This window comes from Peromyscus maniculatus, chromosome 5 (assembly GCF_049852395.1).
Source record: "Peromyscus maniculatus bairdii isolate BWxNUB_F1_BW_parent chromosome 5, HU_Pman_BW_mat_3.1, whole genome shotgun sequence".
Classification (NCBI taxonomy): domain Eukaryota; kingdom Metazoa; phylum Chordata; class Mammalia; order Rodentia; family Cricetidae; genus Peromyscus; species Peromyscus maniculatus.
Window position 1 is genome coordinate 100,896,264 of NC_134856.1, and position 17,245 is coordinate 100,913,508.

Genomic DNA, 17,245 nt, shown 5'->3' on the forward strand with positions numbered 1-17,245 from the left:
CAGCAAAAGTGACCCTGAAATGACATTTTCTGATAGTGTTCTAGAATTTCATAGGATGGTCCAAGGATTTGTCTTTAATTAAAAGTGCTATACACTTAGTACGGATCCGTGTTTGTTGAGAAATTGATTCTTTTTGAAGGAAAGCTGCAAACTTTTCTTGTATGGGTAAATGTCACTCTATTCATATCTTCACTTAGCTGCAAGTCAGTACGTGTTCTGTTCCACCAGGTTGTCATAGTAACACAGTTAACTGTCATCTCAACTCAGACTGTTGATGGTTTTATTTGTAGGTTTGTAGGATTATTAAAATTTAACAAAATTATTGATTTGCTTTTTATTAACACAGAGTTATTTACCATGAAAGTTCAAGCTGCACGGTTTTTTTTCTGTTTAATTTTTTCCCAAAATTAAAGTGAAACTAGATATTAAATTCTTGTGATTAAATTTTTTTTATTTAAAATGTAATATAGAGTCTGCAATAGCAGAATAACCTCTGTGAATTGTAGTTTTGAGTCATTTCCTATTTTCTTTCTTTTGACAAGGAGGCAGAAAAAAAAGCCTTAAAATTCACCTTTAGCTTGCTCTTAAGTAAACATAAAGGATACCTGTCAGGAAAGCATGAAATGGTACATAAAGTGCCTAATACTGAGTTTTCATTTTATTTATGGTTTTTGAAACCTTGTGGGAATGCTTCACTGAGCTGTGTTGTAAAAGTATTTATTTTGGTATATTTATGTGAGAGAGATTACTTAGTTTTCACTTATAAATAAGGCAGGCAAACCTTATTTACAGTAAGCTTATCTAATGGTCCGTGGATGAGTGCTTTTATGCAAAATAGTTGGGAGGCTAGAATTAACTTTCACATTGAGTGCACATTTGATGTCCACACTTGAGCAACATGTGGCATCTTATTCTAAGGACTGCTGTTCAGGAGTCAATTTGTATTTAACACATTTCCCTCTGAACACACAGCTCACCTGCATGACATCTAATGTTTCCTTTTGAGTGTCTCTTTCTCTTGGGAGATACAAAAGGGTTTATTGTTTTTATAATTTTCCCTATTTATTTTTCAAAGACTTGGTTAATTCTGTGTCATATTATACATCAAAATAGATCAGTCTGGGGATGTTACAGCTTCAGTTGATTATTGTGAAGTATCTTTTCCTCTTCCTGTGTATACTGTGTATTGTTCAGTGTATTTTGTTGCTCTTAGGTCTTAGTCAGGGAAAGCTAACAGTATGTGCACAGTCCCTGGTGGAATACTGTGTTACTCAACAGCTGGTAGCTAGTTTTTGTGCTTTTGAACTTAGGAATGTTCACTAGTGTACATTAAATGTTTCCTTTAAAGGTTTTATTAGTATTCTTGTAGCTGCGTGATGCCCTCCCTTTGCAGTCCCCACACCCTGTTATTTATGTCCTTGGGTCCTCTGCTCCCATACTGAATCGTGGCTGACCCATACAATCAGTAGAAGATTGTAGATGTGAAGTGTGCAGCCTTGCAAGCTAGGCCTAACAAAGCATCAGGCTTTAATTTGTTCTCTCTGAGATGCATTTACCATGGGGGAAGCTGCATGCCTTTGAGGTGCTCAGGCAGCCCAGGGAAAGCCCCATCCATGAGTTGTAAGGAAATGAATCTTCCTACCAAAGTCAACACTAACAGGTCAGCCATTGTGTGAGCTGCTGTGGGGGTTGATGCCTTCTTTTTTAGAGTTTCATTCATGAGCATAATGAATTTTCATCATATCCCTCCTCTCTCCCCACTCCAACTCCTTTTCTCATCCCTCTCTCAAATTCATGACCTCTTCATTTATATAACCATTTGAGTCCAGTCAGTGTTGCCCATAGTACATGGGTGTAGAGCTGACTTCTTGGGCAGAGCCATTGCAGTCCTTGGTTTGTGAACTTTGCTTTGAACTTACAAATGTAAAATTATACTTCTTTTAAATCATAATAATATTATAGCTATCTTAGATTTATTGATTTGTAATTATCATCATGAGAATGGAGAATATATTAGATACTGCACCACATAGAAAGGTTGAACATACACTATTTACAATACAATAATCATGTATCAAATATCCATGTTTTCAACTTTTGAATTTATTCCACCAGTGAAACTGTATATGTAATTGGCAAAAAGAAACAGGAATGTAACCTATATCTGCAGCTGTAGTTTTTGTCAATGAATGAAAGGCTATCTCTTGTTACCTCTTAAGTGCATTTTGAGTCATTCAGAACAAAGCCACAATGATTATAGTGTTCCTTTGCTTTTCATGCAGGAAGAGAGTGAAGAGGAACCCAAACTGAAGTATGAAAGACTTTCCAATGGGGTCACAGAGATTCTTCAGAAGGATGCAGCAAGCTGTATGACGGTCCATGACAAGGTAATGAGCACTTTAAGAGGATTGCAGATGCCCAACATCTGTGTCTTTGCTATGGCAAGGGTCCTACGGACATTCTGAGACTGCACTAGGTATTGGGTCAGACCCCCAGTCCATTCTTGAACCAGAACTGTTTATATTATAATAGTGAGGCCCTGGTTCCACCCATTGTTCTCTTCTTCCCTGTGTGCCTTAGACCTTCCCCTCCTCTGATGCACTCTTTGGCTTTATGCTCTGTTGTTTCATTCTCCAGCTGGCCTCCCATTTAATGCCTTTTGCTTCAGATTTTGTTCCCATGTAAACAGATCCCCTGTATTCACTCAACACTTTAGTGGTAATGTCTGCTCTTCTGTTTTTTACCATAAACTCCCTCCTGTGAGTCCCCTGCCGCCTTTGGCTGCTAAGCTCTAGTTAAGTCCTTGTTCTTCTTCACTGATGAAGACTGACCTTGCATGTCTTCAAACTCACTTACTTCCATTGAGCTTCACTTCTTTATGTTTGTCTTAGTCACCACATTCTAGTGCTGTGAAGAGGCACCATGACCAAGGCACTTCTTATAACAGAAAGCATTTAACTGGAGACTTGCTTGCAGTTTCAGAGACTTAGTCCCTTGTCATCTTGACAAAAATCATAGCAGCAGGCAAGTATGGTGTTGGAAAAGTAGCTGAGAGCTACATCCTGATCTCCAGGCAGAGAGATAGAGTCTGGCCTGGCATAGGCTTTTAAAACCTCAGAGCCCACTGCCCAGTGACACATTTTCTCCAATAAGACCACACCTCCTAATCCTAATGCTACTCCCTGATGACTAAACATTTAAATATATGAATCCATGGGAAGCGGGGATTCTTATTCAAACCACCACAGTGGTGCATTCCCCACTGCTTTGGGCACATTATGGATGGTTTCAGTAGCAGGAACCTGGTGATAATTGGCCTGCAACATACGCTCTTCAAACCTTCACGTTCTTTTCACACAGACGCCATTCCTGACTATGGTGTCCCAATCTCTGGTCTTTTATTTTCCTTTATTATCTGTCCTGTGAAATTATCCTTAACCTGCCAGTCTTCCTTATCCATCTTTGAGTCATATTCTTAGTTTCGAATCCATCGTGTAATGGCCGAAGTAGTCGTGGGCTCTGGTATCTCGTGCACTCAGGCTTCCTTTTTTACTAAAGCTTGCTGTAACCTGTTTTTTCCTCGCTCCTCTTGACCCCAGTTCACTTCTCCACCATTGTCCTTTTACTCTCAGATGATGGCATTCTCTTTGCTCTGCCTTCCTCTCCCTGTCTCCTTTTGCTTTCTCTTCAATTTTTGACAGTCACCTTAAACATGTGATTTTGCCGCCTTCACCTCCTGATGTTTGTATTACAGGTGTGCACTGTGACCCCATGCAGTGCCATTTCTTCACGTCCTAAGCTTGAGCTCTGGCTTTCAGCTTCTCCTTCCTGCACTTGGTGAATGAGGGACTCTTCTTGTTTTCCTGTCTAACCCTCTGTCTCCTGGTTGCAGGATGGTGTGTTGAAAGTACAGAACCTTTTCGATCATCATGTAATCGTCATCATTGACACAGGGGCTGAGCTCTTCAGTGTGGCGTGTAAGGCACTCTGGTGTCTCGGCTGCTGTGTGTAGTTGAGCTCCCGTCTCACCACTTTGGCTGTGGGTGTGGGGCTGGCAGCGATGCTTTGTCCTTACTGTGCACACTCTGCTCTTGCTTGGATTCTGTCACCAGCTTGTGTGCTAGACTCTTCTCCCGAGCTTCTGGTAGTTCACGTTCGTCATTTCTCCCCGAGACCGCTGCACCTACTCTGAACTAGTGTACTTTCTTTCATATTTGTTCTCTTGCTCCTCTTCCTAGCCCCTGTGCCCGAGTAGACCTCCAGAGATTCTGATCTGATCACTGAGTCTTCTCCCTTGAAACTTGCTGATTCCTGATGTCTTAATGGTTTGGACCCGTCCACCCTGCTTTCCTCCACTTCCCACCTTTCATCCTCTGTAATTATTCAGTGCTCCTTGTTAGGCAGCTTTTCCAGCTGTACCACCTGCCTTTTCTCTTGGGCATGAATTAGATGGATCTCTCGTCTGTGTAAAGCTGCCTATAATTTTGAACAAGTTGTTTCCACTGTGGCCCTTCTTCTCTGTCTGTGTCTGCTTTCTATTCTTCCTTTCAGGTTTATCACGAAGCTCTTCCTATTTCTGCTTTCTAATTCTTCCTTCCAGGTTTATCACGAAGCTCTTCCTATTTCCGTGGATCTTAGAGGTACTGCCACTTTAAACACAGTCTTTGCATTTAATTGTAAGACTTATTTTTTATATCTGTCTTCCTCAGGAAGCAAAACTTTTATGTTAATTTGCTCATTATCTAAGTACATTATGATTCTTTTTGTGTGCTTGTTGAATGAACATTTGAATGCCATATTTGTCCCTTAGTTAACATCATACATGTCCAATTGGCCAGAGAGCCTGATAGTTGGGAAAGATTGTCAGTGCTGACATTTAGAACATAGACTATCAGTTAATGCCCATATTTTTATTAAGAGGATTCTGATTGAGTTGATAGCATTTCAGTTTTCCTTTTGCTTTGTTTCTGCAGTTCTAGGACAGAATGCAGGGCATAACAGGCACATGCTCTGTATTCCAACTGCCTCCTGGGCCCTGCATTTCGGTATTTATTTCTGTCCCTGATTGTACTTGGTACCTGTTCCTAATGAAGTCTCATTAGTTTCTGGGACCTAATTCCTCATGTGTCACTGGAGGTTTTCCTAGTGACAGCACTTTCAGTATTGTACAGCACTTTGAGGAAGGACTGAACATACATGAGTATGCTTCCTTTTCCTGGCGATTCCACAGACCTGCTCACAAGCCCATCTATTTCTCCCACATAAAGTTCAGTTGTGTACAGGGGCTTAAGATGTCCACCCTTTATAAAGCAAACCAGGTTTCTTTAAACATTAAAGAGGACATTGAAGCTATATTTATGATTATACATCCTAGATTCTACATATTTTCAGGCTTAAAAAAACCAACGAACCAAAATCTAATACCTAAGAAGCCCAGGGAGTTAAAAAAAAAGTATTAGGTTTTTAAGAACTTAATAAAATACGTTTTAATTATATTCACCCTGCTCCCCCAATTCTTCCCATTCCCAGGTCCTCCTATTTTCCCCATCTACTCAACTTTGTGGTTTTGTTGTTGTTGTTTTACTTGTCAGAGACCAAATTGTGCTGCCCAGATACTCTTTTGTGTGTGGCCTTCCATGGGAGCGTGGTCAGCTTAGCAGGGCTATACTTCAGAGAAAACATTTTCTCCCAGCAGCTAACATTTGCCAGTACAGCCATGGCTAGGGGGAGGATTGTGCCCAACTCCTAGCTCCATAATGGGGTTTGATCTGGCTTGGCTTTGCACAGGTTTTCTGCACACTGCTGCAACTGCTCTGAGTGCAGATGTGCGGCTGTGTCCTGAAGACACTGTTTCCTTAGAGTCATCCACTACCTCTGCCTCCCCCACTTCTTCAGGGACACATGAGCCTTGGGAGGAGGGTGGGATACATGTTCCCTGTAGGGTTTTCTGGGTCTTGACCAGGTTTTATTGCATTTATTTGTTCGTTTGTTTATTATCTGTGTGTGTGTGAGAGAGAGGGTATATGTAGCTTGATTTTTCCGCCTCGCCCACAGTCAGGACAAACCTCTGTCACCCGCCAGTCCCACAGCCGCTCAGACCCAACCAAGTAAACACAGACACTTATATTGCTTTCAAACCGCATGGCCGTGGCAGGCTTCCTGCTAACTGTCCTTATCTTGCTAACTGTGCTTTTATCTTAAATTGATCCATTTCCATACATCTGTACCTTGCCATGTGGCTGGTGGCTTACTGGCGTCTTCACATGCTGCTGGTCATGGCGGCGGCTGCAGTGTCTCTGGTCATGGCAGCGGCTGCAGCGTCTCTGGTCAGCTGCAGCGTCTCCTTCTGCCCTTCTGTCCTTTTATTTCTCCTCTCTGTTAGTCCCACCTATCTTTCCTGCCTAGCCACGGCCGATCAGGTTTTATTTATTAACCAATCAGAGCAACTTGACATACAGACCATCCCCCAGCACAGCCAAGTGCAGACCATCTCAAACACCTGCACTCAGGCCCATGGTCCTAATCATCCTCTATACGGACCTGCTGGGTAACGCCACAAAGAACCCAAGAAGGGCTCCCACAGGACATACAGAACATCCCACAGCAGGTATATGTGTATATATAGGCATGATTGAGCCATGGTATGTGTATAGAGGTCAGAGGACAACTTGGAGAAGTTGGTTCTCTTCATATGCCACACAGATCTAAGGGATGGAATTCACCTGTCTCAGCAGCAAGCACTTTGACTCAATGAGCCCAGAAGCTTGTGGATTTTAATGGTTAGAAGGAAAATAAAATTTGAAGGATTTGTTCTTATATTTTGTCACATTGTGAACAGTTTTGTGTTTTTCATTTCTGCTGCATTTTAAGTTAGTTAAAAGCATTAGCAAATGATTACATGAATTATCCAGAATTTCAGTAATTAAATAAATATGCAAATTAAACACTATTTGGAAGGGCGTTTAGTTGCTTTCTTCTAAGAGACATTAGCATTCATTTACTGTTTAAATGGTTAGATGTTTTCCTGAACAAAAGATAACTCATCATACAAATACCTGTAATTTTTTTTCATAAATGGTCCAAATTTATTGTACCTTTAGATTAAAAATATAAAAACAAAATTATATTTTACTATCTATTTTAAATGAATACAAACTATAATTTTTCCAAAAGAGATAAGGAATTATATTTAATCCCTGAATTTTTCCTAAAATAAAATGTAATTATTTTTTAAAATGGTCTTTCCAGTGATGCCACAGAGTGACACAATATTACTGCATTTTAAGGATCCAAACTCCCCTAGTTTTCTAACAAACTATATGCAGAATTTATGAGGAGAATCGATACTGCGAGATACTTGGGGTGCAGTGAGCTTTTAAGACCCATTCTTTTACCACAGAAAGCCGTCAAATGGCGTATCACTTGCCTTTGGTTAGTGTTTTATGTGGCATCTCCTATTCAGATACTGTCAGTGTCACTCTGAAGATACAGTGACAACCACTTGGGTCCTCTAGTTCTGATTAGAATGTTCTTGTGCTTTGGAGAAAGCATTCCTGCTTGGTTTAAATATGCAGACTAATTTCCCACCAGGATCCCCTCTTCTCCCTTTCTCTTGCAGCGCCCAAGCCTGTTTGCACCAGGCTTGCTGTCTGCCCCGGATGACTAATCGTCATGGCACCTGGTGCATTCAGGCAGTCCTGTGCAGCGGAATCGTCATCCCTAGTTATGTCTGCACACCTGATGTTTTATTAACCAGTATTGATTTTTTTACCCAGGGGACTTTTTTCTTCCTGAAAAAAGGCAACCTTGCAGGAGTGAAAGGCATTGCAGGGGATGAATTTCTAATGAACTCCCTTTCCCCTTTTTGTGGCTCCTCTTTAATGTAGCTTCGTATTTTAAGTGCCCGAATTGAAATTTCATTTTTAGCAATTCTATTTTGATAAATCCTTTCAAATCTTGACTTTCTGTAAGGTTATTTTTTAAAGATTGTGCTGCTTGACTGAAATGCTTAGTAGTGCCTATGAATTTGAGCATTTCATTATAGGCTGCAATGAAGCATGCTCGCATGCAGTGAAATACAGAGGATTCTGGACTATTTGAGTAATGCTTAGAGAAATGAAAAGGAAGAAAAATCTCATGTCGTATTTCAGGTAGTCCTTAAGTTTCTTCTGGCTTGTTTAGGATCAGTTCAAAGGAATAAAGAGACAGTGCAATGCGTGAACCAGCCTGATATCATAAAATGAATATGTAGCTCAGCAGTTACTTAGTGACAGGAAAGGATTATTTTTGCATTGGAATATAAACATTTATGCTCGGTGTTATGTGGTACCATTTATAGAGCTATCCTGAAGCTGATGATACAAGAACATCTGAGGTTTTTCATCCCTCAATATGGCATGGAATTTCCCATTCAGAAACAATACTTCATTGTTGTTGAGCATTTTCCCCCATTGGACTGAAATGATGGCCCGTATTTCCACATTTAACTTAAATTAGGGAGTTTCTTAATCATTTCCTCTGACTTTGAGTTTATCTGTAGCGTGGTTGAGCTTTTATTGCTGCATTTTTAATTTACTGCCTCAGCCCATCAGGCATTGTGTACAGAATGCATACACACCATGAGTTGTCAGTAGATGAGGGTCCTCATGAGTCATGTTGACAGCTGGCTTGCACTATCATGGTAAATAGGCCTGGTTCTGTCATTTCCCCCAAGCTGGAGGCATTCCTTTTCTAAGGAATGCCTATCTTTCAAGATATTGCAGATGATAATGCATTAAGTGTTTTCATTTTGAAAAGGTTTATATTAACTGTATACTAATACACTGCATATTCATTAATTGACCTCTCTGCTTTTCTTACAGTTTTTGGCACTGGGTACACATTATGGCAAGGTTTATTTACTTGATGTCCAGGGAAACATCACTCAGAAGTTTGATGTAGTAAGTATATGGTGTAAAATAATGTACATGTTAAGTGTCATGCTAAAAATTTGTTATTTTAGCAGTTGAATAGCATAAGAAGCTATTAACTAAATTAGAATGCTAAGAGTACAGTCTAAAATTTATAGTATATTTCTCAAGTTTTAAAGATGAACTAGAGAAAAAGATCTGTGTAGATACAAGTATACATATATTAGTTTGACTGATGTGTTTGTATTTACATAATATTTGTATAAATTTATCATTATAGGAATCCATTTGACTTTGAATGGAGCATTAAAACAATACATATGTGTATATATACTTAATTGGAAATGTAGAATGTCTAGATCAGTGGTTCTCAACCTTCATAATGCTGTCACCCTTTAATACAGTCCAGCTCCCACCTTTTGAAGGGTTCTTAGGTGGAGGAGAGAGGAATGAGGAAATATCAATTAGAAAGAGAGACCTAGCCGACGAGGAGAAAGACAGACAGGATAGCTTAGGGAGGGCCTGGGTCAATACCCAATAGCCTTGAAGGTTTATTCAAAGGGTTTTTTATAACATGCCAAGGGGAGAAGCAAAAGCCTTCCCCCTTTCTAGACCAAAGCATACTGTACAGCCAAGTATAGACCCTTCTAAATACCTGGTAACCATGCCTGTGGCCAAATCATCTCCTTATGCAGCCCTGCTAGGTAAAGCAAGCTCAGATTCTCTGACCCTGAGTAAGTTCTCACTAGGAAACCTCTGTGGGCTCCCACACAGTTCCTCATATTGTAGTGACCCCCAACTATAACATTATTTTGTTGTTATTTCCTAATTGTAATTTTGCTACTCTTATGAATTGTAATGTAAATATGTGATATTCAGGATATCTGATAAGTGACCCCCAGAGGGGTTGCAGCCCACAGGTTGAGAACCACTGGTTTAGATGAACTGTTATTAAAACAAAAAGATCCTGCTTTTATTAGTGAATAATGCTAATTTACATGCTTTGAAGTTTGTGGAATCCTTTGTGTGTGAACTTCTTTTTGATGTCTGAATTGTCTTGCCATCTAATTGAGTTGCCAAATGTGATTGAAGCTTGATTGGTTGTATTGGTGGATCAGTTTATCTTTTCTAGTATGTACGGTTCAGATGTTTTATGTGAATGCTTTTAGGCTTACTTGGTTGAGATGTTGGGTATTGAAGATGAAGGAAATGTTACATTTGAAGTTTGATTTTTGTGTGTAATGTACACCTTAAAGGTATTGGTAACGTCTGGTTTTTGTGTGACTATGAAAATGTGGGGTGAAAAGATAATTATTTTGTGTGGGGGCAGATGTTAAGTCTTTTTAGATTTATTTATTTTATTTTTGTGTATGAGTATTTTATCTGCATGTATATATGTCCACTACCTGTGTCCCTGGTGCACGAGGAAGTCAGAAGAGGGGCTTGGATCCCCTGGAACTAGAGTTTTTGTAGACTATTATGAGCTACCATGTGCATGCTGGGAAATGAACCCAGGTGCTTTGCAAAAGCCACAAGTATTCTTAATTATTGAGCCATCTCTCTAGTGGAGTGAGGGGAGGCATGACAGATATTAAATACTAATAACAAAACCTCTCAGCTCTTGTTGTAAGACCTATTATAGCACACTGCAGTTTCTAAAGCCAACATGTGATACATGAGAGGTAAAGGAATGTAGCATCTAGAAAGGGAAATGTACCCTCTCATTGTACTGCTCCATCAGGGCAACTCTATTGTTTGTTTTCTCTTAATTATCCTTTTTGGACAAGAGGAATGTACTCCTTCCTGTCCTTCCTCTATTACTTCAGTCACTGGCTATACAGCTTGGCGATCTAAGCCTTTGGTCTTTCCACTGTGATCTGTTAACATAAAAATGCAGATGAGTGTGTGTGTGTGTGTGTGTGTGTGTGTGTGTGTGTGTGTGTGTGTGTGTGTGTGTTTGTGTGAGTAGGGTGAAGTGGGGGCAGCGGAGCATTACACATGACTGCCCCACTTTAAAAAAAGTTTGTCCGAGCAGTCTCTCAAGTCTTTAATATGCATTGTTTAGAACATGTGTGTTTGCATGTGAGCTTTATAGTCATATACTTTTGTTCTGCTGCCCCAAAGCAGCCTTTGTGTCTACTGAGCACGTGCCTTCAGTTCTGTCTTCTGTGAATCAGTGATGTGTTAGCTCTGTCCTTTGTCCATCAATTTACGGGGTATCCATGATCTCACCCATATGATTGTCGGAACTTTTGGTTTGGCCCTGTCTGATGCTGTTATTGTTTGTTTCTTTTTATTGTTTTTCCTTTCTTTGGTAGATAAAGAAGATGATTTGATGATATTTTATTTGTTTATTCTCTCCAAGAAATTAGATAATTTGCCCTGGAAAAGTTACTTGTGTGAGGTCATGGCTTCTTGATGGTGTTTGTCAGATTAGAATTTTAAGGGTCAAATTTCAGATGGTCATTATCTTTTGGAGGAAGTGCTAATATCAGTTCCACATCTGTCATGAGATTTTTATTTCCCTTTTCCTGTTTCTGTTGTGTTTGATTGGTAGGGCTCAGGGTGCCTCTTCTTTTAAAGACTGCCCTTTGATTTTGAAACCATTTGTTAGCACTTGAATGTCTTCAAAGGTAATAGCTGCCAATTTTTACATTGTTCTGCATTATTTGTTTGAGACAGTCTTACCTTATAGTCCTCCACCCCCATTCTGTGTTCTTATGTGTATCACAGGAAGGCCCGGGGAAGGACTCTAGCTCCCCCGGAGTTCTGGGGTTGTACGTGGCAGTTCTGCCTCTGGCCATGGTTGCCATAGCTATTCTAGAACCTTTCTCTTCATTGGGAAGATAATAAAAAAGAAGCAAAGATTTTAAAGAAATTAGTGAATATCTTTGATTTGATTTTTTAGCCTGTAGGTAAAAAATAATGTAAACAAATTCAGATCAGACAAAATAATAATTTATTATATTTGTATAACCTTTCTTTTACTTTCCTCAAGAAATGTGTTTTCAGCCCATTCATTGCATTGGTACTTTTGATTCCAGCAGTGGAATAATGACACAGTGGTGTTGACCTTGTTGGCAAAGGATGGAAGTATGAAGGAATCACTTTTAAAAATGTGTGTAAGGTGATTCACATATTTGAGCTGGATAGTGCCATTATGCCAGAAGTTAACTTTCTCTTACCTATGTAATATAAGAGAAGAAAACTGAACAACTCATGCTGTATTTTAAAAAAAGTAATATTGCTTCTGCCACTAATACCTCAAGAGGAATAATATTGTTGGTGGAATCTGCTAAAGCTGAGCAAGGCTGCCTGATAACCTGGCAGTTGCACTTTGAAGAAATTCATTTCCAAGAAGAATGAATGCATGTAGCACATAGGTCCATAAAACTGTAGGTCAGCAATGGCTTAATTCCTGATAGCCCCTAAATGGAAGCAACCCAAATGTCCACTGGTAGGAGAAATGGATATATACATTGTGCTGTGTTCTGAGCAACAAAATGAACAGATTGTTAGTACGTGCTTACAGTGGCTAATGAAGCCAGCTAACCAGTGTTACTTTTGAATTCCTGTTTGGAATGTATGATTATGAAATATCATTATACTTTCTCTTAAATGACTCTCATTTTTCTGTAACATATTCATTTAAAATTTGCCATCAAAGTACTTATTTAAAAAAATTACCACATTATTGTGTCATTTTTGTGTTGAACATTTTAGAGCATTATGTCACATCAGCTAAGTATTTTTTTATGTGTTGGTAAAAATGGAAATACTCTATTAGTCAAACCAAAATTCTCGTACACCAAATTTTTGTGTTTTTCTTTCTTTACTAGAGGTAGAAAGCTACAGGTTTTTACTGTGATGTGTCATGGGAAGATGTTAGATTAAGACTTTAGAAAAACATATGATTATTGAATAAAAGAGTAAAAAAGTAAACAAGAGCTTTAGGCCTTTTTTGTTGTTGTTGTTAAGATTGACAATATTTCTGATGAGGTAAGGATTTTCCTTGAATTCCAGTAGTCTGTTAGTATTTCTAATTGTTTTCATTTAGGATAAATTAACAGCTTCTGATCCACAGTTGCCAATCTTTGGAACTGTTTATGTTCATACATTAATAAAAACCCATCTGCAAAATTTAACTAGTTTGAAAATTGTTTGTTGTTTGTTTTCTGAGAAAGGGTTTCTCTGTGTAGCCCTGGCTCTCATGGGACTTACTCTGTAGACCAGGCTGGCCTCAAACTCAGAGATCAGCCTGCCTCTACCTCCTGAGTGCTGGGATTAAAGGCATGCTGCTGCCTGGCTGAAAATATTTTTGTTTTCAGGAAAATGGATGAAAATCATCATATTAAGTGAAATTAGTCAAACTCAGAAAAACAAATATTGTGTATTTTATCATATTAAAATAGATTTAAAGAAAGAAAAAAAAAACAACCACAGGACTTGAAAGCATAAGGGGGTCTATTTGGGAACAGGAAAGTGACCAATGGGGAAGGGTAGAGGAACAAGAGAGGAGAACTGTGGGGTTGATTGTGTGTAAAGTACATGATCTTCAGACATGAAGCTCAAAGGTTGCCAAGCTGGAACTTTCCAAAAGCCTCCTGGACCCCGAGGGTTAGATTTTATGGTACTAGAAGGCACAAAGCAAGCTTCAAAGGAAGGAAGCAACCAATAGTCCTATCCTGATATGACACCAGCAACCAACATGGCGTGATAGCCCTAAGGGTACAAAAGTGGCGTGTATACCCTGGCAATAACCAACAGCTCTCTAATTGGATTTATGAGCCACTCAAGAAGGAAATCATCCTTGGCACTAGAAACCTAGCCAGCTGTGTAGGGCCAATGAAGTCATGGATCTTGGAGGAAAACTTACAACTACCACTGTATCAAGCCAACATAATTTGTAACTGCTTTCTAAATATTTGTCCTTATACTCACAGATAAGTATAGTTCTCAACCCTCATTCAGGAAACTTCTCTTTGCAAAAGAGAGAGACATTTACAGAAAACCACAATTTATGAAGTGTAGAATTATGGATCCCAGTGATAAATATCCGCAACACAACTTCTGCACCTGAGGCTCAAGGTTCATTGTGGAAGATGGGACACAAATATTCTAAGAGCTAGATGAACAGGAAGTTGCCTTTGAGATTCAGTCTCCTAGAAATGTCAAAACTTTCTCATTTCCCATTCTTGCTCCTATGGGAAGAGATGGTACAGTAATTTCATCGGAACTGAAACATTCTCTCCAGGAGGGAGGAAGAGGTTCATAAACTCAGAAAGCTAAAGAAACGTACAAGACTCAAGAAACTCATGAATGACAAGATTTGTAAGGCCTCTCCCTACAATTAAAAAAATGTACTAAGAGTTGCTGGGGAAGATTGATTTTCACCGTCTCAGGAGTCACTCACTAATTGCCTGTATATAGTTCTTCACTCAGGGGTGGGGCCTTGTGAGATTTTCTCTATCCATGTTGGTATGTCAACTGGTATTGCCATTATTCAGGTCTTGTATAGGCTACAAAAATTAATCAAAGACCTCAGTGTGAATCTCAAAACACTAAAACTGCTAGAAGAAAACATGGGCAGAAAACTGCAAGATACAGGTATAGGGAAGAACTTTCTGAATAGGAATCCATTTGTCCAGGAATTAAGGCCAACAACTGACAAGTAGGACCTCATGAAACTAAACCATTTCTGTATAGCAAGGGAAACAAATCAAATGAAGAGGAAGCCTATAGAGTGGGAGAAAAAGCTGCCAGCCATGACTGTGATATAGGATTGATATCCAGAATATATAAAGAACTCCAAACACAAAGGGTCAAGACACAAATTAAAAATGGACTATGAATCTGAACTGAGAGTTCAGGTTTACTCTTCAAAAAAAAAAAAAAAAAGGCTAAAAAACCCTCAAAAAGCGTTCAACACCTTTAGCAAATTAGGGAAATGTAAATGAAAACTTTTTTGAAATATCCTCTCACCCAGCTGAAAGACATGTGCTGGTGAGCATCTGGGGAAAGGGGAACCTCATCCACCATTGGTGGGATTGCAAACTGTTGTAGGCATTCTGGATATCAGTGTAAAATATTCTTGAGAAACTGAAAATAGATCTATGATATGATTCATCTATACCGCTATCATAATTTGCTTTCAGTTGCCGTAATAAAGATCATGATCAAAAGTAACATGTGGAGGAAAAAGGTTTATATGTCTTACAAATTATAGTCCATTGTGGAGGGGGGGGGCGCAAGACAGGAACTCAAGGCAGGAACCTGAGGGGCAGAATTGAAGCAGAGACCATCAAACTTGTTGGCTCCTTGGTCAGCTCAGCTGCTTACTGGTTTGTTCCTCTTGGGTTGTTTAGCTTGCTTTCTTATACCAACCCAGGAGTACCTGCCTGGGGGTGGCATTGACCCAGTAAGCTTGGCCCTCCCACGTCTATTGATCAAGTAAACCTGCTATAGATCTTCCTATAGGCGATGTGATGGAGACATTTTTCCAGATGTGGTTCTTCCCAAACAATTCTAGCTTGTGTCAAATTGACAAGCAAACAACTAACCAAATAACCAAATGTTGGCATGTGCCCACAACAGCAATCTAGGAAAAACACGTCACAGAGATAATAAAAATTAGTAGAAGAAAGACATTTTAGATGTAAAGAATATGATGGAAAGCTTAGGAACAAGTGTGCACATAAAACATTCAGATGGCATGTGGATCAAAATAAATACAGAGAAGCAGCTAGAGCTCAGATTGGAAAGGTACATTACCAGCCATGGCCAGGGTCCAGGGCTTTTTCTTCCTCTGAACACATGCATTGTTATCATTTTCCTTGGAGTGTGGTCCTTCATCTTGCCAGTTGCAGCTGCATGTCCCTGTGCTGTACTTCTCCATCTCGTTCCCACTCGTCTTCTGGGGCTGTTCGGTGCCCAATAAGCATGTATTGGTTGATGGTACCTTTGTTTGGTTTACACCTCTGAAGCTAGTTATTTGGCATTGTGTAACCTTTCAGTAGACATCTGGGAATCAGGTCTTGCTTTCCTGTGTATCATTCACTCCCAGGTTTCTCACTGTGTTTATGATCTTTTTTTCCCATTGCATTCTGCTATAGAATGAATTGTATCTTGTCTGCTAATTCATAATTTTCAAGTCCTAACCTCCACTCTGATGGTATTTGGGAATGAGACATTTGGAAGGTGATTAGACTTAGATAAGGCCATGGGGGAGGGGGATTAGAAACACCAAAGAGGTCCACTGTAGATGTAACCAATCGTCTTTTTAAAATAAGAAACACAGAGCCAAGGTAAAAGAGAAAAGCCGAGAGGTCAGAGCTCAGAGATAAAATCTTACCTCCTGCAGTGCTCCTAGCTTCCCCGAGAGAGGGAGGTACTTCCTGTGTCCCTGTTTAAATAATCTTTCTGTTCTGCCTTCTCATTGGTTGTAAACCCAACCACATGACTGCCTCATCACTGCCTGTAAGTACCGCCCTCCAGGTCTTAAAGGCGTATGTCTCCAATACTGGCTGTATCCCTGAACACACAGAAATCTACCTAGCTCTTCTAACCACCATGCTCTTACTATTGCTCTAATAGCTCTGACCCCAGGGCAACTTTATTTATTAACATAAAATTAAAATAACATTTCAATACAAATAAAATATCACCACATTTCCCCTTTTCTATTTTAATAAAAAGAAAAAAGGCAAAAGGTTATAACTAACAAAAGAAAAACTATATACAAAAGTACAATAACTATATACAATATATACAAGTAACAAATACCTAAACGATGTCTAGTCCATTTGTATTTGACAAATCAGAGAAAATAATTCCCTTATCTATCCTATTTTAGTAAGTCCAAAATGTATCTAATTCACTTTCTATCCTAATTAATCTTCAACTATAACTAACTAATCTTCAACTCCCTCAGAGACCCAAGAAGGAAATAATATTAGCTAACAAAAATAAAAACAGGAAGTGCACAAAAGCAACTTCCAAAAATTTTGTGAGTTGACAGAAACAGCCAGCTGCCTGGACAGTCACCTGAGGTTTCTCCACAGTGTTGGGGCATCATCTTCAGCCTATAGGCTTATGGTATCTGACAGACTCATTTGTGAAGTAGGTTGTACACAAGGTCAACAGTTCAACCTCACATTGGGTGAGAGCAGTCCATGTACCAGAAACACCTGAATTCCACTAGTGTCATGTCATGATTCAGGATTTTAATTTCTGGAAATTGTTGATGGTTTTTGAATTCAGCTGTCCATTCTTCTTGGCTGTGTATATATGGCTTCATCTAAGCATCCCCTTCTCCACATCCCTCTATTAAATGCCAG

The 17,245-nt window shown here is 39.4% G+C and overlaps 1 protein-coding gene across 1 annotated transcript in view; it reads left to right on the top strand.

Moving 5' to 3' along the window:
- The window catches only part of Vps41 (VPS41 subunit of HOPS complex), a 166,266-nt gene that overhangs the window by 20,246 nt on the left and 128,775 nt on the right, over positions 1 to 17,245 (top strand). Inside the window, exons 3-4 of the mRNA XM_006988909.4 lie at positions 2,283 to 2,387; positions 8,862 to 8,939. Coding sequence (XP_006988971.1) covers positions 2,283 to 2,387; positions 8,862 to 8,939 — 183 coding nt within the window. The remainder of the gene's footprint in view (positions 1 to 2,282; positions 2,388 to 8,861; positions 8,940 to 17,245) is intronic.